The sequence below is a fragment of the Chelonoidis abingdonii genome, chromosome 2 (genome assembly GCF_003597395.2).
Source record: "Chelonoidis abingdonii isolate Lonesome George chromosome 2, CheloAbing_2.0, whole genome shotgun sequence".
NCBI classification, from domain to species: domain Eukaryota; kingdom Metazoa; phylum Chordata; order Testudines; family Testudinidae; genus Chelonoidis; species Chelonoidis abingdonii.
Window position 1 is genome coordinate 272,553,537 of NC_133770.1, and position 26,986 is coordinate 272,580,522.

At 41.8% G+C, this 26,986-nt stretch overlaps 1 protein-coding gene across 4 annotated transcripts in view; it reads right to left on the minus strand.

Moving 5' to 3' along the window:
- The window catches only part of CSMD3 (CUB and Sushi multiple domains 3), a 1,318,842-nt gene that overhangs the window by 305,335 nt on the left and 986,521 nt on the right, over nucleotides 1-26,986 (minus strand). For all 4 annotated transcript variants that reach the window (XM_075063193.1, XM_075063192.1, XM_075063195.1 and 1 more), the window contains 3 exons: nucleotides 16,300-16,438; nucleotides 14,760-14,947; nucleotides 1,554-1,748 (listed from right to left, as the gene is read on the minus strand). In XM_075063193.1, the coding sequence (XP_074919294.1) occupies nucleotides 1,554-1,748; nucleotides 14,760-14,947; nucleotides 16,300-16,438 (522 nt within the window). The remainder of the gene's footprint in view (nucleotides 1-1,553; nucleotides 1,749-14,759; nucleotides 14,948-16,299; nucleotides 16,439-26,986) is intronic.

The following is a 26,986-nucleotide window of genomic DNA, read 5'->3' on the forward strand; positions in this document are numbered from 1 at the left end:
ATGCATTTGGAGGTGGCAATAACAGTTTAGATAGTTGTCCCTACAAAATATGCAAGACTCAGGTAATGTGTCAATGGGTCAAGTTCAGACTTAGTGTGAGGATGGATTCAATGGATTCATACCCATATAAAGCCCAACCTTGCAAACACATATGCACAATAGTCAAGGGAGTACTGCCCATAATGTATCATCAATATTTTAGATCAAATTTTCCTAGAAACTGCACATAAAATGTGTTAAATTATACAATATAATATTCTGATCATAAACAAAAAGTGTAGCAATAATGCACTGAGTATCCTAAGAACTAATATTTTAAGTACTATTAAAATTAAGAATATAAGTTGATGATCTGCTTAAGCAAACATCATCGTGTGTACATAATATTTTATTCTACCATACATTTGTCGAAGACTGATGAGCTCAATAACACAAATGTTTACCACCCTGCATAGTACCACTGACAATCATCAGTAGTAATTATTTGCTACTGTGTTAATCTAGCAGCACTAAGTGAATCAATAAAATCCTCATATTTCTACATTTTTGTCAATGTATATTATATTTACTCTTTCATACAGTAATGCTCATGGTACACTGAAGAAAAAGGTATATATCCTAAAGAGGAAAATATATAAAAAGGTTTATTAAAATCACTATATAATATAAATACACCCCTACCCTGATATAATGCGACCCGATATAACGCGGGTTCACATACAACATGGTAAAGCTCTGACATGCTGCTCCGAGCAGCATGTTAAGGGTGCTGGGCCAGGCCAAGGAGTTTGATAAGAGGCAGAGGGTCATGGCGGTGATCAGGGCCCCCCCTTCCTGGGTCTGGGGGGCAGGAGCCATGGGAGGGCACTTCTGGGGGTCCCGCAGACCCAGAGTGGCCTATGGGGGCATCCTTTCCCCAACTTCCCGGCACTCACCGGCAGCAGGAAGCGGAGCAGCCCAGCCCCAGCCTGCTCCACTCTGCCAGCTCCCAGTTGTGGTGCTCCACTTCTCACCACAGGTGAGTGCAGGACCTTTCTCCAGCCACCCCCTAGTGACACGGCTGAGGCCAGGACAAGGAAAGGGGAGCGGTCTGGGGCCGCATCAATCCGTTTCCCGTCACAGGTGAGTGCGGGTGGGCATCCTTTCCCCAACGTCCCTGCACTCACCGGCGGTGGTAAGTGGAGCACCATGGCTGGGAGCTGGCAAGGTGGAGCAGACTGGGGCCAGGCTGTTCCACTTCCCGCTGCTGCCAGTGAGTGCCTGTCAGTGGGGAGGGAGGGGTGGATAGGGTTCGGAGCAGTCAGGGGATGGGAGGGTGGGTAGGGGGTGGGGTCCCGGGGGTGATTAAGGACAGGGGTCTCTGGAGGGGGCAGACAGTGAACAAGGAACGGGTGAGGGAGAAAGTTTGATATAACGCGGTCTCACCTATAACACAATGAGATTTTTTGGTCTCCCAAGAACTGAGTTATAGCGGGGTAGAGGTGTATATGTTTATATTTCACTTTTGTGTGTCTTTCAAGTCATGAAATCACTCCAGAAAATACAGCTCTTACCATGACAGCTGGGTAGTGCTCTGTTCCACCCAGGTCTTCCATCATCTCCCATAATACAAGTAAGGGTAGAATACCCTTGAAGAACATAACCTGCATCACAGTAATATGTGACTGTTGATCCCAGTTTATAATCCATTCCAAGTCTTGTGCCATTCATTACATTCCCGGGATCAAAGCAGGACTCACGTAGTTTTGCTACAAAAAGAAGCAAATGCAAAGGCAATTTTGAGTACACATGGAAATGTTCGATAGATTATTCCTGTGGTTCTTTCAGGTCACCTCAAAGCTCACAGGAGCCTAACATTGTTTTCCTTTTAAATTCCTCAATTCATTCTTCATATGTTCTGTATCTCATTGATCTTCCCGTCAATTTAGGACGACTGAACATAGTACTCCTTAATGACCAACAACTACTCCCAGAGGTGAAAGTAAACTCGTCTGGTCTGGTCTGGCATACCGTCAAGAAAGTGCAAACTATACTAGCAGGGCCGCTTATGAGGGAGGAAGGAGAGCAAAAGGGTCAACTGCCCTGGGGCCAACGATTTAAAAGGGCCCTGGGCTCCCAGCTCCCAGGGCTCTGGTGACGATTTAAAGGGCCCGGGGCTCCCGGGCCCTTTAAATCACCACCGAAGCCCTGGGTGGCGCAGGCCAAGCAGCACTTAAGGGCTAGCTGGGGGATTTTGGCCCCAGCCTTGCCTCTTTCACCAGATGCCCTGTCACTTCCACCCAAGACCCCAATCCTGTGTTCTGGTAAGTCATGTACTTTCATCTCTGACTACTCCCTATGTGTAGAGTTGGCTACAGAACAACTATTCTTTTCTGTTGGTGGTTTGTCAATCCCCTCAGCAGTGATGTAGTCAAGCAGAAGGCCTGAACTAAGATCTCAAGCACAGTGTCCTATGGGCAATTAGGCAAACATGAGTGGTTGTTTGTTTTTAAAATTATATTGATTGAAAACTCAGAACTGAAAAATTAGTTACTAAGTACTTTATAATCAAATAAAGTGCACACAAATGATTAGCATTTCAGATTTGTTCAAAATGAACAGCAAATTTGTATCTACAATACCATTTTTTAATATTATAAAAGTTTCCCCTTTTAAATGCATTGGAGATCTCATTATGAAAAAGATTCATGATACTGTATTTATCAAATGTATTTCTTAGTTATAACTTCTCATTTTAAAATATTCAAAACCATCTGAACACATGCACATGGTCCTGTTGCTGTTTCTGCCTTCTTTCTGTAATACAAATAATAAACTGTCTAATGCCACAGAGCCATCAAGAAGGCAACACATTTCACGCAAATAGCAGCTCAACATTTTTCAATTCCAGCAGCAATAGCTAACAGGAAGAAAGTAAATGTCATAAATAAAATAAATAAATAAATAAATATTTTTGCAATTTAATATCATTAAACAAATAGTATATGATATCAGAAAATGACACAAATAGCAAGTCATACATATATATTTTTGTGGTTGTATGGGGGAGATGGTTTAAGAACATTACCATAGCTATCTGATCAGATAGAAGACACCTCATTAGATTATGAGATTTGCATATTTCACTCCCTCATTTAATATGAGAACTAGCAAGAGGAGAGAAATGAAATACTCATAGTCTAGAATGTTCCAGGTACATCTGCATCAGAATAAAGACACATGGAATGTCTTTTTCATTATTTAAAATTCATATTTGTCATTAGAGTGTTAGTTAAATTGGAAAAGTGTTAGTTAAATTGGAAAAGATGGGGATGAATATGAAAGTTGTAAGGTGGATAAGGAACTGGTTAAAGGGGAGACTCCAGCGGGTCGTACTGAAGGGTGAACTGTTAGGCTGGAAGGAGGTTACTAGTGGAGTCCCTCAAGGATCGGTTTTGGGACCAATTTTATTTCACCTTTTTATTACTGAGCTTGCAGCAAAGGCAGGAACTGTGTATAAGTTGCGGATGACAAGCTGGGGGGTATTGCTAACGACAGAGAGGACGGGATACTATAGCAGGAGCTGGAACTTGTAAATGAGTATAGGATGAAATATAGTGAAAGTCCAAGGTCATGATTTAGGGTTAATATAAGAATTTTAAGACTAACATTGGGAGCATCAGTTGTGAGCAAGCAGGAGGAGAAGGACCTTGGGGTATTGGTTGATGCAGGATGTCTAATGACCGCCAATGTGATACTGGCCGTATAAAAGCAAATGCGGTTTTGGTCCATCAGGCGAGGTTTCGCGCAAGGAACGAAGGTGTTGTAGCGTTTTAAGGCGCTGGTCAGACCATGGAATTTTGTGGTTTCTGGTGTCCCATGTTTAGAAGTGATATAAACTGCGAAGGTCAGTGGCTACTAGGTGATCCGGAATGGAACACTGCTTATGAAAGGAGATCAAAGTTGGCTTGTGTTAGCCTGGCAAAAGAAGGCTTCGGGGGTATGCTTGATGCTTATAATTATATATCAGGGGTCACGTTAGGAGGGAAAGGAATTATTTAGTTTTAGTACTATGTAGGCATAAGGACAAATGGGTACAATATGGATATTACGGAAGTTTTAGACTTGAAATAGACGAAGTTCTCATTAGAGTGAGTTCTGAACAGTCCCTCGAGAGTGTGGGGAAAGATTTGCTTTACGCTAGCTTGATAAGTATATGGAGGGATGATATGATCGGTAGTTTAGATTTGGCGCATTGGATCTTGGATATCAGCAGATAAGTCTGTCAATGGTCTGTGGGGGATGTTGGTGGGATGGGATCTGAGTTACTGCAGAGATTCTTCTTCTGGGTGTGGTGCTGGGGTCTTGCTCACATGCTCGAGGTTTCGCTTCGCCATGTTGGGGTCGGGAAGGATTCTTCTCAGGGCGGATTGGGCAGGGCCTAGGAGGTTTTTCGCTTCCTCGCACGTATGGCACGTTGGTGGTCTCTTCGCTTTGGGTCTTAACCAGTTTTGTTCATAGTTGGTAGGTTGCTTGAATGGGTGGTTCTGTGGCCTGCTTTGTGCAGGAGGTCAGACTAGATGATCATATTGGTCCCTTCTGACCTACGAGTCTATGAGTCTACACGGTAAAGAGAGCTGTTGAAACCTCGGTCTTTTTTCAAACATTTTATCAGAACTCACACACTTTATTTGCAGTGTTGATACTTCCCATGTGAAAATCAGTAAGATAACTGTTAGGTACAATAAGAATTGTACAGTTATATTTAATTGTAGACATCTCCATGAAAGGGACCTCTGAACTTAATTGGAGGTGTTCCACTCAGGAAGATCCCAGCTGCTGTGATCCAGCCTTGAAGACTAGGACTCCCATGATACTTTGGGGAAGAGACAGACTTCCCTGCCTTGGTTTCAATGGGCTCCATTTTGTGAGGACTTAAAAAATAAAGTTAAAAAAGAGTAGCTGCTGAGTTGTAGGGAGTCTTGTCTGAGCTCTGTTCAAGCAGGGCGCTAGCCTGCTGCTCTGGTCCCCTATTTTGACTTGGGTGCTGAGACTGTGTTGGGGATGGAAGGGACTGCTTTGTGGAGCTAAGCTCCTGCTAGAAAGCTAGTAGCTGCTGCTGAGAAACTGCTGGGGCTTTGACCAAGTGGGGAGTCACGGAAGCTATTATTGAGCTTTGTCAGAGTCAGGGCAAAGACTCTTGCTATAGCGAGAAATGACTGAGTTTGGGATGCAGCGAAAGCAGTGTGAGTAACCACAACTCTTCTTTTATTTGTTTATTTATTTAGGAAAGTGCTTTCAAGGAAAAAGGGGTGATGAAAAGACTAAGTGGTTTCCTTGAGGCTGAAAAGTGGTCTTGTCTAACCAGGATCCAAGATTACAGATCTCGGGTTATAACAACGCCCGTCTTCAGAATGGTTGTGGAGCCTGGATTGATCCACAGTTAGAATTGCTCTGCCCTTTGTTGTCTTGGCTGGATTACTTTACTGTCCCCGGCTTCAGTGTCTCCAAGCGCGCCCACGCAAGCAATTGTCTAGAACTTTGAAATTCAGAGGAATGCACACTCAGAGTTGGGGTAGCAGATGCTGGTATAAATGTACAGTGGTTAAGTTTCATTTACTACTGTAAACTTCATTTATTAATTGATTTAAGCACTCTCTGCTGACTTGAAGGGGTTGTGACATTTTAATTAATCTCAATCTATTATATCCTGTTTTTTTTCTAAATTGTTAAATAAATATTAGGGATATCAATTAAATAATTGGGATTAATTGCATGATTAAAAATAATTGATTAATCATGCTGTTAAACAATAATAGAATGCCATTTTTTATGTTTTCTACAATTAATCATGATTTAAAAAATTAATCATGATTCATTGCAGTTTTAATTGCACTGTTAAACAATAGAATACCAATGGAAAGTCATTACATATTTTGGATGTTTTTCACATTTTTCCAATATATTGATTTCAATTACAACACAGAATATAAAGTGTAGAGTGCTCACTTTATATTTATTTTTGCTTACAAATATTTGCACTGTAAAAAACAAAAGGAATAGAATTTTTCAATCCCCCCATTACAAGTAATGTAGTGCAATCTATTTTTATCATGAAAGTTGAACTTACAAATGTAGAATTATGTACTAAAACAACTGCATTCAAAAACAAAACAATGTTAAACTATAGAGCCTATAAGTCAACTCAGTCCTACTTCTTGTTCAACCAGACAAACTGAACTTGCTCAGACAAACAAGTGTGTTCACATTTGCAGGAGATAATGCTGCTGACTTCTTGTTTATAATATCATCTGAAAGTCAGAACAGGCATTTGAATGACACTGTTGTAGCCGGCATCACAAGATATTTATGTGCCAGATGCTCTAAAGATTCATATGTCCCTTCATGCTTCAACCACCATTCCAGAGGACGTGTCCATGTTGATGACGGGTTCTGCTCAATAATGATTCAAAGCAGTACAGATCAACGCATGTTCATTTTCATCATCTGAGACAGATGCCACCAGCAGATGGTTAATTTTCTCTTTTTGGTGGTTTGGTTTCTGTAGTTTCCGCATTGCAGTGTTACTCTTTTAAGACTCCTGAAAGCTCCACACCTCATTCCTCTCAGATTTTGGGATGCACTTCTTAAACCTCAGGTCGAGTATTGCATCTTTAGAAATTTCACGTTGGTAACTTCTTTGCATTTTGTCAAATCTGCAGTGAAAGTGTTCTTAGAACAACATGTGCTGGATCATCATCCAAGACTGCTACAGCATGAAATATATGGTAGAATGTGAGTAAATCAGAGCAGGAGAGATACAATTCTCCCTGAAAGAGTCATTAACAAATTTAATTCACACATTAATTTCTTTAATGAGCATCATCAGAATGAATGCATGTCCTCTGTAATGGTGTCCGAAGCATGAAGGGGTGTACAAATGTTCAGCATATCTGCCATGTAAATAACTTGCAATGCCAGCAAGAAAAGTGCCATGCGAACGCCAGTACTCACTTTCAGGTGACATTGTACATAAGAAGTGGGCAGCATTATCTCCCGTATATTTAAACAAACTTCTTTGTCTTAGCGATTGGCTGAACAAGAAGTAGGACCTGTACACTCCAAAGTTTTACACTGTTTTGTTTTTGAGTGCAGCTTTGTAACAAAACAAAACAAAACAAAACAAAATCTACGTTTGTAAGTTGCACTTTCATAATAAAGAGAATGCATTACAGTACTTGTATTAAGTGAATTGAAAAAGACTATTTATTTTATCATTTTTACAGTGAAAATATTTGTAATAAAAATAATATAAAGTGAGCACAGTACACTTTGTATTCTGTATTGTAATTTAAATCAATATATTTGAAAATGTAGAAAATCATTCAAAAATATTAAATACATTTAAATTGGTATTGTATTGTTTAACAGTGCAATTAAAGAAGCAATTAATTGCGATTAATTTTTATTAGTTAATTGCGTGAGCTAATTGCTATTAACCGACAGCCCTAGTAAAGATGTGTTATAACTAGTATTTTTGGATAAAATTCATTGCATAGAGTAGCTCAGGTTTATTTCTGGAGGCTCCCAAGGCCTATCAGTGTGTTTGTACCGGGCCCAGCAAGGTAGATGCACCATTAAGATTAATTTTCCTTATAAATAAAAGGACTGCAGCAGAGGGGTATATAGAGGATTCCTACATATGCAGCACTACCACTGGGATACTCAGGATCTCCTTTACATTTGACAGGCACCCAGGCACACAGGTGAGTGTTGTCTGCTCCCAAGTAAACTCAGGAAGGAAAGACGGGACCACCTAAGCATAGACAGTATCAGGGGCGGCTCCAGGCACCAGCGCTCCAAGCATGTGCCTGGGGTGGCAAGCCGCAGGGGGTACTCTCCCAGTCGCCGCTAGGGGGGCAGGCAGGGTGCCTTCGGTGGTATGCCTGCGGAGGGTCTGCTGGTCCTGCGGCTTCGGTGGACCTCCCGCAGGCACACCTGCGGGAGGTCCACCAAAGCCATGGGATCAGCGGACCCTCTGTGCTTGGGCTGGCAAAATGTTTAGAGCTGTCCCTGGATAGTATCTATTCAAGCAGATTTATTTTTGGATGCTGCATTCCAGTGTTTGTGGCATCATAATTCTCTCTAGAGTTATGAACTGTGATGTCTCAGAAAGTACATGTAACATCAATGAATGAATGAGAGTGGAGGAGAAAACTGATTCTTAAGGGCAAAACATGTACAACACAAATATCTTGAAATCTGTTTCTGATGGGAAATGAACAGAGAGAAGGTACAATTTACTGACATTTCAATAAAACATAAAATCATCCCAGTGCTCAACTTCAGGTTAAATTTAAGACACTGGCCCTCATTTTCAAAGGTCCACCATTTACCTGCAGGACCGCCTCATCCTAATCATGTCCTCTCATGTCCATAATGTGTTTAGATGTCTGTTACATCTAGACATATTACGAAGCTTCTGTGTATGAGTTAGAGGTATCTCTGAGACAGGTCCACGAATCTGGAATGCACTCCTGGTACAGAATAGGATGACCACAAAAATCTTCAAAGAAATATGCAATAAAACCATAACGTAAATCAACTTAATTTCCCACAATAACACCATGAAAGAAAATGTCCAGTCCTCCCTACTAAAGAAAGAAAGAAAGGGGGAAAGAAAGAAAAAGAAATCTTTTCATATATGGGACATGTCTGGATATGGATACTATATAACAAATTAGAGAGGAACAGAAAATAAGGTAGATGCAATATCAAAAGCTTCAGTTACACAACACTCAACACTGAAGGGAGGTGTCTGGGAGAGTAGTGATCAGTCACATCATATATCTTTAGTGAGCAGCAATTACAGTTATGCAATTTTCTCTTCTCCAAAGATACAGCTGTGATAGATTCCCATGTATGTTGACCAAGCACTAAAGATGTTGCCATAAAAATAAAGCTAAGATGTATCTTCTTAATAAGTATATTTAAAAATAAACCCTGAAACATGCAGCACCCTCATCTTACTCATAGAAATCTGAAATAGCTATTGAATGAATTTGGAAGGAAGATGTCTGTAAATCAGATTCTAACATATGCCCAAGGTAGTCAAACAGTGAATACACAGTAAAAAGATCTGCAAGGGATTCACAACATATCAGAAACCCTTTCCACTTAAATATGTAGCATATCTTTCTGAGCAGGTCAGACTGTGGACACAAACTCAGAGACATCAGTCTACTTAGCTTCTACACCCTCAGGAACCATGTGTTCTGTATTCTGATTCACTATCAAAGCAGATGATGGGCTAACCAATAATTCCTATTGCTTCGTCTAGTCAAATATTGAATCCCTTCCTGATCACACAAATGGCCTAAGGTCTGCATTAAGCACTGTGTGGATGGTGGGACAAGACTAAAGATAGCAATTATTAGATATGGTGTGTAAACACTGACATGTCAGTTTTCACTGGATGCTTTGAGGCAGTTGAAATGAAGCTTTGAGACAAATGCATACATGGATGTTGTTGGTAGATTCTCAGTGCTGAACTGAGAACTCTCTATATTGAATAACCCAAGGCAAAAGATACTTTCAAGACCTTTTAGGACTTTTCGCATCCAACGCATGGGAAGCAATATCAGAAGTAAGGAGAATTTTCAGGCACTTTGTTCACTTTACTGTGACATCCATGAGCAAATTTCAAAGACAAAGCAGTCATGGTGTGCTCCATAGATCAGGATATTAGTCAGTCTCTCCCTTATAAACAAACTGCAACTGTTCTCTGAGCACTTTTCAAATCCACCAGGCTGCTTCTCCATTCTGAAGGAGAAAGGAGGGAATGTGGGAGAACACAAAACAAACAAAAATACAAGAAACTGCAGGTGCAAGGGTTTTGAGGGAGAACGAAATCTCCCTGATGCCAATGGAGTCATGACACAAATTCTTGATGCAGCACTAATACACATGGCACTTACCATGGATGAAAGCCAGTTCACAAACCAAATGTGGTCACAAAGGAATGGTACCAAGGCATTCAGTGAAGTCTTTTCTTCACTGAAACGTGTTGCCCCAATCCATATTTCCATCCACACATAGAAATGTCCATCTTAAATAAGTATTACTTTAAATGCAAGATAGTTGGCCCCTTGAGGGCATGAGGGATGAAGCTCAAATGCTACTACACTTGACCTAGTAACCCAGTGGAGATGCATTTACAGGCAGCAGCTCAAATTAAACAAACTCATCTGCTGTTAATCCAATCTGTGCTGCTAATTCAATCACTCTGTATAGTTTGAGCATTGTTTCACAGCAAGGCTGCTCTCACTAAAACTCTCTGAGGAACCACACCTGAGTTACTCTACTCAAATAATTCCACTCGAGCTAGTCGAGTCTAGCTCGAGTTCAGTGACTTGAGTGGAGTACTTCAAGCTAACTGTTGCAGTGAAGACAAGCTGAATATAGAGCAGGCCTGGATTAACAACCCCCACCCCTGAAGCCACTTCTCTATACTTTGAGCTATATGAGTTGCCCAGCTGGCCTCACATTAGAAGCACAAACCCAAGAGTGACAATCTATCATAATTGCCTATGTGGAGAAAGAATAAGGAAAGAAGCATTGAACTGGGGGAAGGGTCCTAGTTGAAAAGCATCCAATCAGTAAGTCTGCAAAAGCATTTGGCGATAGAGACATTTTGCTTTTAATTCACTTAGCTTGTTAAGTTGGGTATTAGTTTTTGTTTCACCTTTTATTTGTAACCAATACTGATTTTTATGCCTCATTACTTGTAATAATTTAAAATCTGTTTTTCTGCAATTAATAAACTTGTTTTAATGTTTTATCTAAGCCAGTGTGTTTGGACTGAAGTGTTTGGGAAACTCCATTTAGGACAACAGTGCTTGTGTATCTAATTTTCCATTAATGAAATGACCTAATTGATATGAGCTTGTATTGTCCAGGATGGTACTGGGCAGTACAAGATGCACAGTTCTGAGGGAAAGTCTGGGAATTTGATAGTGTCACTCTGCTGTATAATTCAAGGGTGGCAATCTGGCTGGCTGAGGTGCTTTTGCAGTATATCCCCCTGCCGCTTCCCGCAGCCCCCATTGGCCTGGAACGGTGAACTGCAGCCACTGGAAGCTGCAATCGGCTGAACCTGAGGATGCTGCAGGTAAACAAACCGTTCCAGCCCATCAGCGGATTTTCCTGACGGGCCGTGGGCCAAAGGTTGCCAGTCCCTGATTTAGAGATTTTGAAATTAAGACAATGGATTAGAATTTAGGAGTTCTCAATTCAATTTCCTGCTCTTCTGCAGACTTTCTGCATGATGCTGCTGGACAAGTCATTTAATATCTCTGTGCCTCTGATTCCTATTTGTAAAACAGGATTAACAATACTTCCTTTCTCCCATCCTTTTTCTGTCTTTTCTATTTAGATTGTAAACACTTTGAGGTGAGAACTGCATCATTCTAAGTGTCTGCACAATGAGGCCTCGATATCACTTATATAAATGAAAAAATAATATTATAGTTGTTTATTATAATGAAATTGACAATAATGGTAGGCTCAAAATTTAATCTGCATTTATCTTCTATTCGTTTTCAAAGTCCACATAATTTTATGGGCCTAATTCTTTCATCAGAACAACAGACACAGCTCCTAACAGTGTGCACAAGGAATGGCAACCGCACTTGCATAGTTTTAAACTCTTTGTTCTGTATCCACTGGGGACTCAAAAGAGACTTTTTATCCCTTAAAACCCATATATCTCAGGAGATTTGCTTGACGGTCTGTGCTTCTGCACTGCCTCAGCGCCCCCTGCCTCTACAAGTGATACCTTAGTGCTCCTGTACGACTCTGTCATTATTCAGTTCCCTTCTCAGGAGCAAGAGAGGGTGTTCTCTGAGAGGTGAGGTGTGATGGTTTGGAGACTTGTCTACATACAACCTATGAATTCTGTTTGACATTATGAACTCTACGTATAGCTTCAACCCCATTGTGTAAGTAAATCAGCCAAGAGATGAAAAAAAAAAACCAGTCACATATCACACACATTATCCGGAAGAAGCTACAACACAAACAAACAAACACAAATAAGTCATTAATACTTAAGAACTGGGCTCTGGCAGGACAATGAGCATGCTAAGGAGGATACCTGCAACTGTTATTTAGGGAGACTATGTCTAAGTTGTTCTTTATGGATGGGGATTGGAGGAATGGAAAATTCGCAGAAAGAGAACAAAGACACCAGGCGTTAGGACTGGTATTTACAAACCCAGATGCTGAGAGATTCAGGAGACAAAGGATCATGGATCCTGAGTAAGAGGGAACCTTTTGACTGTCAGACCAGACAAAGTTGAAGGAAGCTGGCTGCAGAGGTCAAAGAGAACACTCCACATTCCATAGGTGAAGCCATGAGCTGAAGGAATGAGCTCCATGAGCACTGACTTGGAACCATGAAAGAACACTGACCCAAATCCCAATGAACCCTCAAGACTGGTGAGGAAACTCCGGCAGGGAATAGCATACAGATATTTACTGGGTTTTTTTGTTTATGTTTTTCTGGATCTATATGTCTCCTGTGCTTTCTAAAGTGTAGACTGATGGGTAGAAATTCTTCTGCAAAGTTTGCACATTATTTACTTCAACTCTCACATGGCCCTGAAGGGGTAAACCCACAATGGTGGAGCTCTGGGAAGGGTGTGCATAAGCTACTTGGAGTTTTGAGAGGATCAGCACCAGTGTTCCCTCTAATTTTTTACATCCACGTGCTGGATGAATTTTGTTAGGTGCACCAATATGGAATGATGTGTGACAAAATTCATGTCGTGGAGCTGGGGATGAGAGGTTCAGAGTGTGGGAGGGGACTCAGGACTGGGGCAAAAGGTTGGGGTGGAGAGCGGTGGTCTCTGGGCTGGGGCCGGGGATGAAGGGATTGGGGTACAGGCTGCCCCAGGCTGCAGTGGGGAGAGAGGACTCCCCCCAGCCCTCTCTTGTCGCAGCAGCTTGGGGGTGGGTGAGAGGTGCCTCCCCCTAAACTGCAGCAGCTCCGATGGGACTGAGCTGTGCCAAGGTGGGGCTCCTTTCCCCGGCAGCTCCAGCAGGCCTGGGCCAGACTGAGGGAGGGGCTCCTCTCTGCCGACTGTGGCAAGTCCAGGGCAGTGGGGAGGTGCGCCTCTCCCTGGCAGCTCCAGTGGGCCTGGGCCAGGCTGAGGGAGGTCCTCCTCAGCTCCTCACTGAGGCCGGCGGGGAGGGGCGCCTCTCCCTACCACAGCAGGTCCGTCGTTTGGCCAGCAGGGAGGGGCACCTCTCCCTGCCAAGGGTGGTACATGTTGTGGGAGAGGCATCTCTCCCCACCGCAGTCTTGAGCCCCTGCAGGGGGCTTAATAGGCAGCTGGCCAGTCATGTAGCAACATAGCTTAGAGGAAACTTAGATCAGCACTAATCTTGGAAGCTGGGTAGCTAGATTGTAGGGTCCCACTTCCAAAAGCAGTACCGAATAACAGTCTTTGCCCAGGGAGTATGCTTGGAGTCCAAAACAAAAGAGAGTGCCTGTAGTCTATCCAGACAAAAGGGAAGCTAAAAACACATGGATTTAGTGTTGGGATCCAAACACAGCAGCCTGATGAGTGGCCAAGCACGGGGGTTTGAAGAGAACTTTGACATTGGGAAATTAATGAAAATTATTGCTTTTGGATTTACCATGAATTTATTGTGGAAACTACTCCATAGCTGAGGGGGAGATGATTCCATACAGAACAGTCCTCCAGTAGGCCGAGCCAGTGTCATGGAACCAAATCCTTGTAGAGGAGGGCTTCTATGGGGTTTGAAAGTGTGACATGCATTTCAGAGAATCAAAGAAGAATAGGGTTGGAAGAGACCTAAGGAGGTCATCTACTCGAACCCCCTGCTCACAGCAGGGCCAACCCAACTAACTGGAACAACTGGAACCCTCTCTTTTTTACACTCCAGTTATCTGAAGAAGTGGTCCAATGAGCTTAAAATACATTGGCGGCATGATTCATATCCATTGGGACTCAGTGTTGTCTACTGCTCTGTGTAAGTACATATTCAGGAACTTTTTACAGAGACCATTATTTCGCCTAACAAGGCAGTGAGAATCCTTTGAAACTGATACTGCCTCTGATAAATATGCAAGGATCTACTTTATAGTCTATGGTGTTAAGACTGAATTCAGACAGATCTAATATAGACCATCATGTAAAAGTCTATTTCAAGACTTCTTTGTTGTTCTTAAATCATTGACCTAACAGACTTAGCACTTTTAAAGCTTTCAACATCTATTGCATCTCATCAGCATATCTTACAGGGCTCTGATGTGCTAATATGCCTGAGGTTCTTATTACATTTATGCTGGAAAATAAAACTATCACGTGTGTATCTGGCATTGTCAAATTAAATATTGTTACTGTAACATTTTGGTTTTTATTTTGTAAACTAATGTCTTAAAATGTGGTTTAAAAATAGCATGCTGAACATTTACATTTACAATGAAATCCAGCTGCAGATAGATTACACCTTACAGTGTCTGTGTATATATAATCATTCCCAGAATGAGAGAAATAGATAATTTGTACAAACCAGTTTAACACTTATACCTCAAATTGCACATTTTAGTGTAATTCTGTATATTCATAAAATAAAACATTTTGTATCAAATTTTGTTCATGTTTGTGATACACAGAATATAAAACGAATGAACAGCAAAAACCCAGCCAACCAACCAACCAAAAAAAAAAAAGAGCACTTGTTGCATTTACCTTTATACTCCAAATGGAAACCAGTAAAGCTAACAGATCCATCGCTCCGAAAAGCCAAGTGCATGTTGTTTGAGCTGCTTTCTATCCTCTCTGGCAACTTGCTATCTTGAAAACTCCCAATTAGTGGACTATTGCCATCTGGCCCATCGTAGATATAGAGGAAGTCATAATTTGGTTCTATACTGAAACTATAAAATGTTAAAAAGAAAAGAAATGTTAGGTACAATATGTTTTCCATGATATCCTAACTCTAATCAGCTCAACTGAGTGCTTACCAACACTGTTTCTAAGTAGGGGCAAAAAACTCTCAATAGTAATAATACCAGGGGTTAGTGGCAGTCTGGCTACAATCAGCATGGCTGGATTAGTCTGATACTCAGCCTTCACTTCCTCTTTCTACTGTATGGGTGTGTTTTGAACATCTCTTTTTGTAAGGTGTTTGGGGAAGTTCTATGGCCTGTGTTACACAGAAGGTGGGACTAGGTGGTAACAATGGCCCTTCTGGGCTTCGAATCTACGAAATTATAAAATCAAATGATTCACTAAGATTTCTGAACATAAAGAACAGTAAGAAGCTTACCCGTGACATAGTAAAAGTTCTAACTGATATCTTAAAAGTATCTATTTAATGTGCATATTTTGCTATTGAGTAATAAGTAATTGGTGAGCAATAGTTCAGACGAAAGCAAACATTAAAAAAATCACTAGGCAATAAATTTTATAACATGACCAAAATCAGGGAAAGGTTTGTCTCTTATGTTTGTAAAATTCCTAGTACAATGGGGCCTCAAACCCAGCTGGGGTCTTTGGGAATAACAATAATAATAATAATAATAATAATAACAACAACAAACATCAACTTCAAATAAATACTTTTCCAGAAAAAGTGTCTGGTTTTGTTTTATGGTTAAAATACCATGCAGACAGCAACATTCTCTTTGTGAATTCTCTGAAACAGTATTAAGCACTGCATTATGATAGAGGGGTTTAACAAACAGCATTTAATATCCAGGAAAATATTATTCACATGAACCACATTTTTATGTAACAATGTGGGCTAATAAAACTGGATCCAAATACTATTTTTAATGTTTTGCTTTAATCTTATGTGCACATCTCCTATGAGATGCTGAACTGACAGACTTCTGGTCAAAAAAAACCTCCTTCTTTTCAGATAGGGGAGAGCCTCGCAAATTAGCTTACTATGTCTTCCCGACCTTGTCATGGAAAGAATCGCTCTGTAGGCCTGATCCTGTAAGAGGCAGAGCATCTTCCACTTTCAGTTTGGTTAGTGGCAGTTAAGGGCCCTCTGCATGTCATAGGCATGTTCAGCACCTTGCAGGATTGAGCCCTGTGTGTTTTCAAGTCTCTATGCTTATTCAGTCCTTGGTGTCTCTGCCGAGACTACTGACAAAGGTAACAATTATTGATAATGTACACTAGGTCTTATCAGCTCTTACCCTATTGAGCACTGAGCAGCCACCAATGGTAATGAAGTAAACATGATTTTAAAAAAAGATATGGCCAAATAACATCTTACCTGATAAATGCTAATGATATAACATAGTCGTTATTAACAGTGATACTCCAGTCACAGTCTCTACTATGCGGATAGGGATGAGGAAAGTTTGGTGAAAGAATAAAACCTGATGAGCCTGTCAAGTTTCCTCCACAGGGTGCTGTAAATGGGAGGGGGAAATGGTGAGTACCAGCGATCTGTTCACAGACATATGAAAGGAGAGAGTCTTCCAAGAGTTAAGTGAGAAACACTGTGTATTTAATGCAAGAGTTCACAAAGGAAACTTTAACAGGAGCAAAAATTAAAGTCACATTTCTGTTAAGTCAATCTTCTGATTATCTCAAAGTCTTATTTGTCACTGAACTTTACATCCTTTTAAGTTTGTTCCCATGGCACAAACATCAGAGCTTTTCTGAAACTGCTCTAAATTTGAAGAGTATTCTGGATAATGACATGCAAACAAGCACAATAAGTATGCCACTTCAGGATTTCTATTACCACACACCGTCAACGGGCAGGTGGTGGCTTGTTTTTTTTTTTTTTTAGCTGAAATAGGGTTTACCGAGGTTACAAATGCAACCGCATGTATGTGAGTTTCCATCTGGTAGGATTCATCACCAGTCCAGTTTGATGGGACTGAGAGCTATACAAACTACACATAAAATAATTATGCTATTAATTGTGGCTTACAGGCATAAAAAGAAAATATTAGTACATTCTACAAGCACACTCAAAGTAGAACAAAGAAAGTTCTCTGTGTGCTCTCAGGGCATCAAGTGTGTATATGGGGTGTGGGGAAGGTGTGTGTATGTGTGCGCACGTGCACATGCATGCTTTGCAAGCCAGAATCAGTGATGCTTTTACATTATGTGGATAATAGTTCTTACTATGCATAATGCATACAGATGACTGGTTATTCAAATATGCATGATATTTTAATAAGGAAGGTTACCAATCTGTGATGCACTCATTATGCCAAGTCACATTGTGCTCAGGGCCGGTGCAACCATTTAGGCGAACTAGGTGGTTGCCTAGGGTGCCAAGAATTGGGGGCGCCAAAAAGTGGCGCCCCCCCAAAATTTTTTAAATGGTTGCAGCCGCTGCTGCTGGAGGGGCTGAGCTGCCAGCAGCAGCAGCTGCCTGCCGCCGGCAGCTCAAGGTGTCCCCCGGGTCAGGGCGCCGCCGGTCAGCGCGCCCCTGAGGTCAGTGCGCCGCCGCCGCAAGGGGCCGGGCAAGCCAGGGGCGCCCCCCCGCCCCCCGGGGGGGCCCGCGGAGGCCGCCGCGCAAGCCGTCAAAGGCCCGGGGCCCCCCCCTCCGGGGTCAGGGGAAGCCCCTTGGGGTCAGGTTTGCGCCCGCGCCAGCCGGCAGCCCAGGGCGCCCCCCCCGGGGTCAGGGAGCCGCGAGACCCGCGTGCGGGGCAACGAAATGTCCCGGCGCCTAGGGCGCCAGAAACCCTAGCGCCGGTCCTGATTGTGTTGTATAATAAAAGTGAATCTTTATACAAAAGGATGGCACATTAGGAAGTCTGACAGATTAACTTTGCTGTTTAATCAAGAAAAACCATGAATAAAGCAAAGTGGGCAGGGAGGCTATGTGTCAGCTAACACACTTTAGGCACCAGTACTTACACCAGAACCAATTCATTTAGCACATTTATCATAATATTCATCTACAAATTAATCTATAATCTAACTATTGTATGCCAAATATAAAATTATTTAAAATGTAACCAACAGCATGCAGGGAAGTTTGGGTTTTATTTTTAAAGGACAATTATGTAAATGCTGTAGCCATTAAGGTAGCATTACTGACAGTTACAATAATGAGGCTATGGACAAGAGGAAGCTAATTCTGAGAACACTTAAGACTTTTTTCTTGACCCTTAGGCTAATTGGATCCACTAGTCCCTCCTGGATCACATTCTCCGGTCTAGCCTTGGAACTGAGACCCTGTAGCCTCTGACTGCACACTGGCCACAAGTGAAAATAATGATTTCTATTTATTACGTCCCCTGTTATTATTTTGGCGATGGGAGGGAGTACTATCCTTTTACTTATCACCCCCATCTACCAGGACCACCAGATGCTTTGAGGAAGGTGAAACACTGACTGGATAACTTGCCTACATTCCACAGAGAGAACAAATTCCTTCTTGACCCCAACAGCTCTGACAGCCACCTCACTTATAGGGCAATGTGTGTGTAGTTGAGGGGAGCATCTCTCAGCATCCAGGGATGCTAAAATGCAGAGGGGATGGGGAGTTCACTGGAAGCCCCAGCCCTAGTTCCCACCCATTCACAATGCCCATGTGTATTCTTTGTGGAAAGGAAGAAAAGGAGGAGGGACCCTGATGAAGGAGCCTCTACCCGCAATCCCCAAGTAAGACAGTAAAAGCATGGATTTGAATGATGCATGATTGGAGCCCTAGTGCACAGCAATTATATTGTGGTCACACTTATTCCATTCATTAAGGAATTGACTATTATATATGGTCATGCAGTTAACAACTATGAGAAAGTTCTCATTTCTCAAGGTGATTACTTCCTCTTCATCACTGCTGGTACCTTTCTTAATTTATTATTATTAATTATTATTAATTATTATTTATTAATAATCGCATATCTTAAAAAGCAAAGTAAATAGCAAACTCGTCCTTGGGAGTTTAGTTTAGGCTTCACAAGTTGTGTTTGAATTTCAATGCAGATAGTCATTCACTTTACATTTTCTACAAAGCCGCTGTTATCCAGTGTATCAGCTGTCTAGAAAATGGTAGATATAAAACTGATTGGTATCTTGGTGCAATCAGACACAAACACAAACTAATTCATGGAATGAAAGTCACTTACATGAGAAATGAACCACAAGCCAATCATGAATTCAAGTAATAAAACTGTAATTGTATACTGGACAAGAGCAATCTTATATGGGGATGACATTTTATACTGGACTCAAAATATTATTCATTCATTTTTACATATTTTCTTCCTTTAGGGGGAAAAAAAGACAAGAGATAGAGAAATAATCTAAGAATCCATTATCAAAGGAACAATACTTGGATTTTTTTAAATCATATATTGACTCAGTAGATGGTAATGGAGTTTTAAATCACTATTTTGTCTTAAAGCAATGAGAGGCAAACAAGAACTACCAGGGTGTCTGAACCACATAATTATTGAAATTCAGTGGTAATAGTAACTGCATGTAACAATCATTTAGGCATACGGATCAAATACATTTCAAAGTCATGAGCACAGATGTGTTTGCTTTCCTTTATAGTTGCCGGGGATACTTCAGTTATCAGGATTAGACTGGAAGTAGTTTCTCTGAGGTTTCCAAAGGCAGGATAGTATTATGCACATCTTTGAATGCCACTGGGCTGTAGGTAAAGAATTTAACAGCTTGTGAAAGTGTGAATTAATGCTGATAATAATTTAATTGACTTGCCTTTGCAATAACAAGCTTAATAGATACTGCTCTGTCTTTGCAAGATGGAGGATTACATTGCTGCACGTCAGAAGTTTGATTTCCCTGATTTTCATGCAGTGATGATTCGGAAGTAAGAATGAAAAACAAACAAACAAAACCCACATGATTTCTTAATGTTGCCTTTAACAGAATTCACCATAAAGCTCCATCATGCTATACCAAAAAGAATTTATGCAAAAATTCTTAAATTACATGGATACATGCAATATGAAAGTTGTTCACTGTAGCTGGAGTTCTTCAGGATGACCTCTGTACATTCATACTCTTGTGATATACTAATGGTCCCAAATTGCACCATCCATACTTCCCAAGAGTGGGAATGTGAAGAAGTGAACTGAAGAAGAAATGAAGTTTACTCACCTATAACCAGACTTCTTTGAGATTGTCATAAGTAGATAGGTAAGGTAAGGGTTAAGTTTTCTTTTCCTGTAAAGGGGGAACAACGAGAACCAAACACCTGACCAGAGGACCAATCAGAGAACTGGATTGTTTAAAGTCAGGAGCGGGAATTTGTATACTTGGTGTCTTTGTTGTTTCCTCGGCTATGAGTAAACAAGTTTTCTTCTAACTCCATCTTATCTCAAATATTCTACCAAAAGTCTGTGAGTACAAAGGGAAACAAAGTAATTCGGCTATGAGGAGCTTTGTGTTGTATTTACAGATGTGGATTGCTGGGTCTTTGTTGCTTCCTCGGCTGTGAGGGACAAGCTATCTTGCTAATTCCAATCTTCTTCTCATTCTACTAAAAGGCAGTGAGTACAAAACGGAAACAAAGTAAAATCGGCTATGATATGCTTTGCTTTGTACTTACTGTGTGTGATTGCTGGTCTATTTAAATTGGCTATTTTTTAAATCAGACTGGGTTGTTCATATTTTCTTAAGTAGGAGCCTGTATTAATTTTTATGCAAGTTATTATTCTGTATTTTCTCTTTTTCTATATAAAGCTTTCTTTTTCAAAACTTGTGGAAGTTCTTTTTCTAGTAAGGCAGAGAAATTGAAACCTCTGTATCAGGTATCTGTCTCCCTCACGGGAAGGCAGGAACGGGGAAAGGCAAAGCCAAGCTGTTGGTATTTTGCATCTCAATTGTCCTGAGGGAAAAGAACGCTTATCTCTTGGGAAGCAGAGAAACAGGTTATCTGGAGGTCCCCCCAGGGGAGGGTTGGGGACACCAGAGAGAGGAAAGGGGGGTCAGGCCCTATCAATTCCTGACCTGGTGGCAGCCTATCAGATCTAAGCTGGAGATTAAGCTTAGAAGACTTCATGCTAGTACCTTATATTTGAACTCTAAGGTTCAAATCGAGGAATATTACTATGACAGAGATGACCTCTACACATTAAAATTCTTGAAATTCTCTGATGGGAAACTTGAACCATCAGTACATCCCAAAAGTAGGAATGCGAAGGGGCCAGTAAAAAGTCTTGTTTCTCTCCACTGTAAGTTAATACAAACCATCAGCTCTGAATCCACGTGTGTTCTAAGCTCTGTTCTCTTTACTGGTCTGCAGTCCTGTGGTTGCCTGGTTTGTCATCTCCATTTACTGTAGGTTATTTGTTAGGTTCTACCTGAGGAGATTCTGCTTTAATGGCTAAACCCAAGTTGTCTGTAATTAGGTTCTGCATAAATACATCTGCCTCTGGAAACTGTCAGGTGGAATTCCCTGAATTTAGCCTTTGTCTCCAAGTCTGACCCTGTGCCTCCCATGGTGGAGGGGTGTAACATCTGAAGTAGGGGATCACTCACTGGAGCTATGCCATCAGCTATGAAGGCTTGTCCAAAATATCACCTTGGGCATTATGCGAGGTGGACAGCTCCAACAAGAACCCTGAAAATGATGGCTAACACAGGCAGTGAAGTTGCAGGGCACCTATCTATTGAAGGTGAAGGAAGTCTCTGAGAAGGACTCAATGGCTCGGGTCACATAGTGTGAAGCCAGTAATGGGCAGACTAGGAAAAGGGTTGCAGTACTGTGCCTCCATCTCACTGCAGAGGGACATGGTATTTTTTGAGACAATCATTCACTCTTGCTTTTGTTCAGGCGTCGGCAACCTTCAGCACGTGGCCCACCAGAGTAATATGCTTGCGGGCCACGAGACATTTTGTTTATGTTGACCATCTGCAGGCATGGCCCCCTGCAGCTCCCAGTGGCCGCAGTTCACCGTTCCCATCTGATGGGAGCTGTGGGAAGCAGTGGCCAGCATGTCCCTGTGGCCCGCACCACTTCCCACAGCTCCCACTGGATGGCAATGGTGTACCGTAGCCACTGGGAGTTGCAGGGGGGCATGCCTGTGGATGGTCAACATAAACAAAATGTCTCATGGCCCACCAGCGGATTACCCTTGGGCCATGTGCCAAAGGTTACTGACCCCTGTTTTTGACCATGAATAACTTAGCATTCAGCACCAGGGTTAAACCCCTGCCCTACTCTCAGCTGTAGATGCCTTGCTGGTACCATCTTCCTTCGATGTAAATATGACGGGTTTGTGCCGAAGTCCCCCTAGGGATGCATGTCCTCTGATGTCGGCAGGCACATCTGCAGTATATGGTGACAATGTATCCAATCATATCTGGGATCTCCACCAGTCCATCAAAATTGAAAGCTGGAATGTTGCAACTTTTCACAGGCATGGTCATCAGGTCACTGTCTCACATGAAATGGACCATCTTGGCATATCAATTGCAGGCCTAACTGAAGAAAGGCTGATAGATCATAGACGTCACAAGGTGGACGATTCTTTACTTATGTATTCTGGTGGCCCCAGGGGGTAGCACTAATACTGCAAGGTGAGGCCAAGTCCTCCTTGATAACCTGGATACCCATGTCTTCTCGGTTAGTTATTACATGTCTTAAACTCCAGCATGATTACCTTGCTGTCATAGTAGTCTCTGCTCCTACGGAGTAAAAGATCATTTCTATGATCAGTTGGAATCTCCAGTGCACACAGTCCCTCCACATGATAATCTCGTGATCCTGGGTAACCTAAATGCAGTTACCAGCTTCTTGTGAACTAAGTTTGAACAGGTCATTGGTCATTATGGCACAAGTACATTCAGTGATAACTCTTGCCACTTGCTCACATTCTGTGCCTCCCAGAATCTTTCCATTCATGTATCATGGTTCAAGTGGTGATGCGTACACCAGATGTCATGGATCTTGCACGATGGTGTCACTCAAGGAATTGGACCACATCATCACACATGACAGGCATCTCTTCATCTCCTGTAGAGTATACTGTAGTGTGGAATGTGCGGTGAACACAGATCACCACCTAGTGATTGCCCGTATGGTGTTGAAGCGCCAAAGAGCAGGTAAGCCCTCTGCAATGATGGAGAAGTTTGACAGTGACACATTTCACATGCCAGGTTGAGCCAACAGGATTTGTATCAACGTCAGCAATAGATTCTTGGCTCTAGCCAACCTCCTGGATGACATGGAGGTTGTCTGGTCTCTGTTCTTTTCTATCCTCCCCCAATCCGCGAAGCATACTATTGGTTACAGGGGCCCGGCATGCCAACCATGGTAATTGGAAGGGGCCTTCCAGATTATTAAATTGAAGGCCACAGCTCACCAGCGTGGCAATAAGCACACTCGTAATCAGCTGAAGTGAAAATTTAACACCCTGGCACTGTGCAATTGTGAGGCATATTATAACTAAGAGGTGGATGATGTTGAATTTGGCTTAGCCAGAAGTAATTTAAAACAAGCATTCTGCATGATCCACAACCTCAGCAATCAAGAGCATCCTGAATGACAGCCAAGGCTATCCATGTAAAATGGATGATGACATCCTCTCATGCTGGGTGGAATATTTTCACAGTGCCCTGAACAACTCTCCAGTTGTTGCTTGCTCAGAGCTGGATGATCTGGCAACCACTGTGGTTCAAGACCAGACCCTTGTACTAATGCATCAACATTGTATGAAGTGAAGCTTGCCATCTCTAAACTGAAAAACAGATGCGTAGCTGGCACTTATGGCATCTCCCCAGAACTGCTAAAATGTGCTATTGACTCTATAGTGGAATCACTTCCGGCCATCTTTCGTCTGGTGTGGCGATCTGGAACCTTGCCAACCACCTGGAAGGATGGCATTGTGATCTTACATTATAAGGGCAAGGCACTGCACAGTGAATGTAAGAGCTACAGACCTATCACCTTGCTGTCCATTCCAGGGAAGGTGTTTACGCATGTTCTGCTGGCACACTTGGAGCTGGCATGCTTAGAGCCCCTGCTACATTGGAAGTGTTGCTCCCAACAGTCAGACTTTCTGAGGAGCAGGTCCACATTAGATGCCATTTTGGCCCTCCACTTGTTGTCGGAGATACCCCGAGAATTCAGGAAGCCCCTGCAGATAGCATACATTGATCTTAAGGCTGCATTTGATTCAGTCGACCGTGTTACTCTATGGAAGGCCTTAAAGGGCATACGTGTACTACCACTCTGCTAGACTTGATTAGAGAGCTGCATAATGGAATCATTAGTGTCAGGCAGACTGCATCTTGGCCCCTGCATTCTTCTGTTGGGCAATGGCTTTCATAATGTAGCATTCCATCAGGACCATAAGCATCAAGTTTGGTGATCTCTTGCTCTCAGACTTTGACTACGCTGATGATTTTGTTCTTCTAGTACACACCTCCAACAGGTTTTGTGAGGCACTCCTGCAAATGGAGGAGGAGGAGTTGGCTAAGATTGACCTTCATGTTTCATGGTCAAAGACAAAGCTGCAAAACCTAGGACCAGGTCCACCTGCAACTCCAATCTCTTTGAGTAATGAAACTGTCAAAGCAGTCTCCACATTTGCTATTTGGGTTCTATGCTCATCAGTTCTTCCAAATCTCACGCGGAAGTTCTCCATCAGATTGCCATCACAGCATCTGCCATGGGTAACTGACAATGAATATGGAACCAACATCATCTCAGAATGACAACCAAGTTCAGCATCTATTTGAGCTGTATCCTTCCAATACTGTTGTATGGCTGTGAAACATGGACACTACACCGCTCAGGCTGGACAAAGCTGTAGGCTTTCCACACAAAATGCCAACATATTAAATTGGGCAGAAAGTGGTATGAGTTCATCTGTAATGCAGATGTTTATGGTCACTCTGGTCTACAGTCTACTGGGGTCATTGTCTGCAAATGGTGCTTTACACATTTTGGACATGTCGTGAGAATGCCACAAGACATTCCACTGAACACTATCCTCTGGGTGGCTTGTAACATCCAGGATAAAATTCCACTAACTGAAGGCTGGCGGCGACCCAGAGGCAGACCTCCCTATTGCATAGGTTCATCAAGTCCATTTTGATGTTGGACTCTTGGGCCATCAAGCCCTTGCAGCCGTGCAGGAATGGACCAAATGGTGAACGATAGCTACAGCCAACTGTTCGGCTAAGCATTGAAGAATAAGGAGCCATTGCTGGTATATATTTTAAATCTAGGGTTTCAAAATGACATCTAGTCATAACTGACTTTCTCATAGCCATAGTGACTTTTGGTCCTACTAGTGAAGGCAGGGGGCTCGACTCGATGACCTATCGAGGTCCCTTCCAGTTCTGTGAGATAGGTATATCTCCATATATATTAAATATTTATAGCCATATACACTATTGCATTTATTTTTATCTAGCTGGTCCCTTGCTTTATTATTTTCTTCTTTGTAGTCTCTTTCTCAGGAAACACTCAGATCTGTTTAATTTATATTCTTTAGTAACGACTGTATCTGTTTTGGTGGGTAGACACTCCATAGATACAATCCCTTTCGTCTACCACTTGCCAAGAAGACTAGCTATTTCTGTGCGGCGGGCTCTCCAGAGCCCAAGATGAAGACATACATACTTGTTGTAAAAATAATCTTTAATCTTCAGTTTTGTAAATCATCTCCTAGGCAAAACATACTACAGGAGCAGTAATTTCCTCACCTTGTAATAGGCTCTAAAATCATTTGAAGATTTTCTCTCTCTTTGTTCCCTTCCTTATTCATACAGGAAGTTAAATCTCAGGCGTTTCAGAATCAGGCATCCACCTGCTTCATTATGGAAAACGCTGCTCAGAATTATGTGACCTTTTTGTTTAGAACCATATTTAACCCATAACTGAGCTGAAAGGACACATCCTGCACCCAGAATTAAGCCATATCTTCCACATCTCAAAATTCAGTATAATATCACTCAAGCACACCACCTCCACACTGGTGCAATTTACTGCTGAATAATCTAGAAAGAAGGACATTTGCATTCACTTTTCTACAATGCCTTAATGGGAACTACTAGTAGGCTATCCCACTAAAGCCTCAGTAGCCATTGTTAATACTAATATATAGATCTGGTGGTGGGTAGAGGAAAGATGTGAACAGTGCACCTAATACTTTACCAAGTAATTCATAGAACTATCTAAGATGTTTTTCTTATGTCCACCAGCACCAAAAGGTCAGCCTAGAACCCATTAAATCTTTGTGGTAGTACAGGATGTGCTATCTCAGCACCTTCAACCTTTCCTTTTATTTGATTTTTTAATGTATTACATGCTGACAAGAACAATCAAATGTAGTTTCAATAGGGGAATTTTTGTTTGATGTTGTTTTTGTTTTTGTTTTTAATCTGGGATAATCATTGCTGACAGATCTTCACAAAGAACAAAGCTGTTTGAAGTTTGGCCATCCTAGAATAATTTGAATGAATTAATCAAATATTGATGATGAACATTACAACATTTTCTGTTCTTATTAATCCCAATTCTGCTATAAAAGACAAAACTATCTAGTTTCATGAAGATCTGATTTTTAAGATCAGTTTGGTTTTCCCTTGGTTAATTTTCTTTGTTTTAAAAATGAACTGTACAATTCCAGTAGCATGAACCATTTTATGATTACAATTCTAAAATGATTGAAGACGTCATTTACTTTTAAATAGATTTAAATAAAACTAGTTAACCTCTCCCTGTAAATTGTTCTCTAGGCCACAGATCACTAACATGATTAAAAATAAGAGCTGTAAAGGATCTGTTACAGCGTATTTTCATTTGGTGTTTTACTTTTTTGTAGATGTATTTATTAAGTTATTATGATACAGGCATAGGTGAAAGTAAGCTACTATGGCATACTGGCAAGAGCCGGTAAGCCATGCCGGACTGAACCAGCTTCTCCAGCAATGATTTAAAGGGCCCAGGGCTCCAGTCACTGCAGTGAGCCCCAGGCCCTTTAAAGCGCCACCTGAACCCCTCTGTC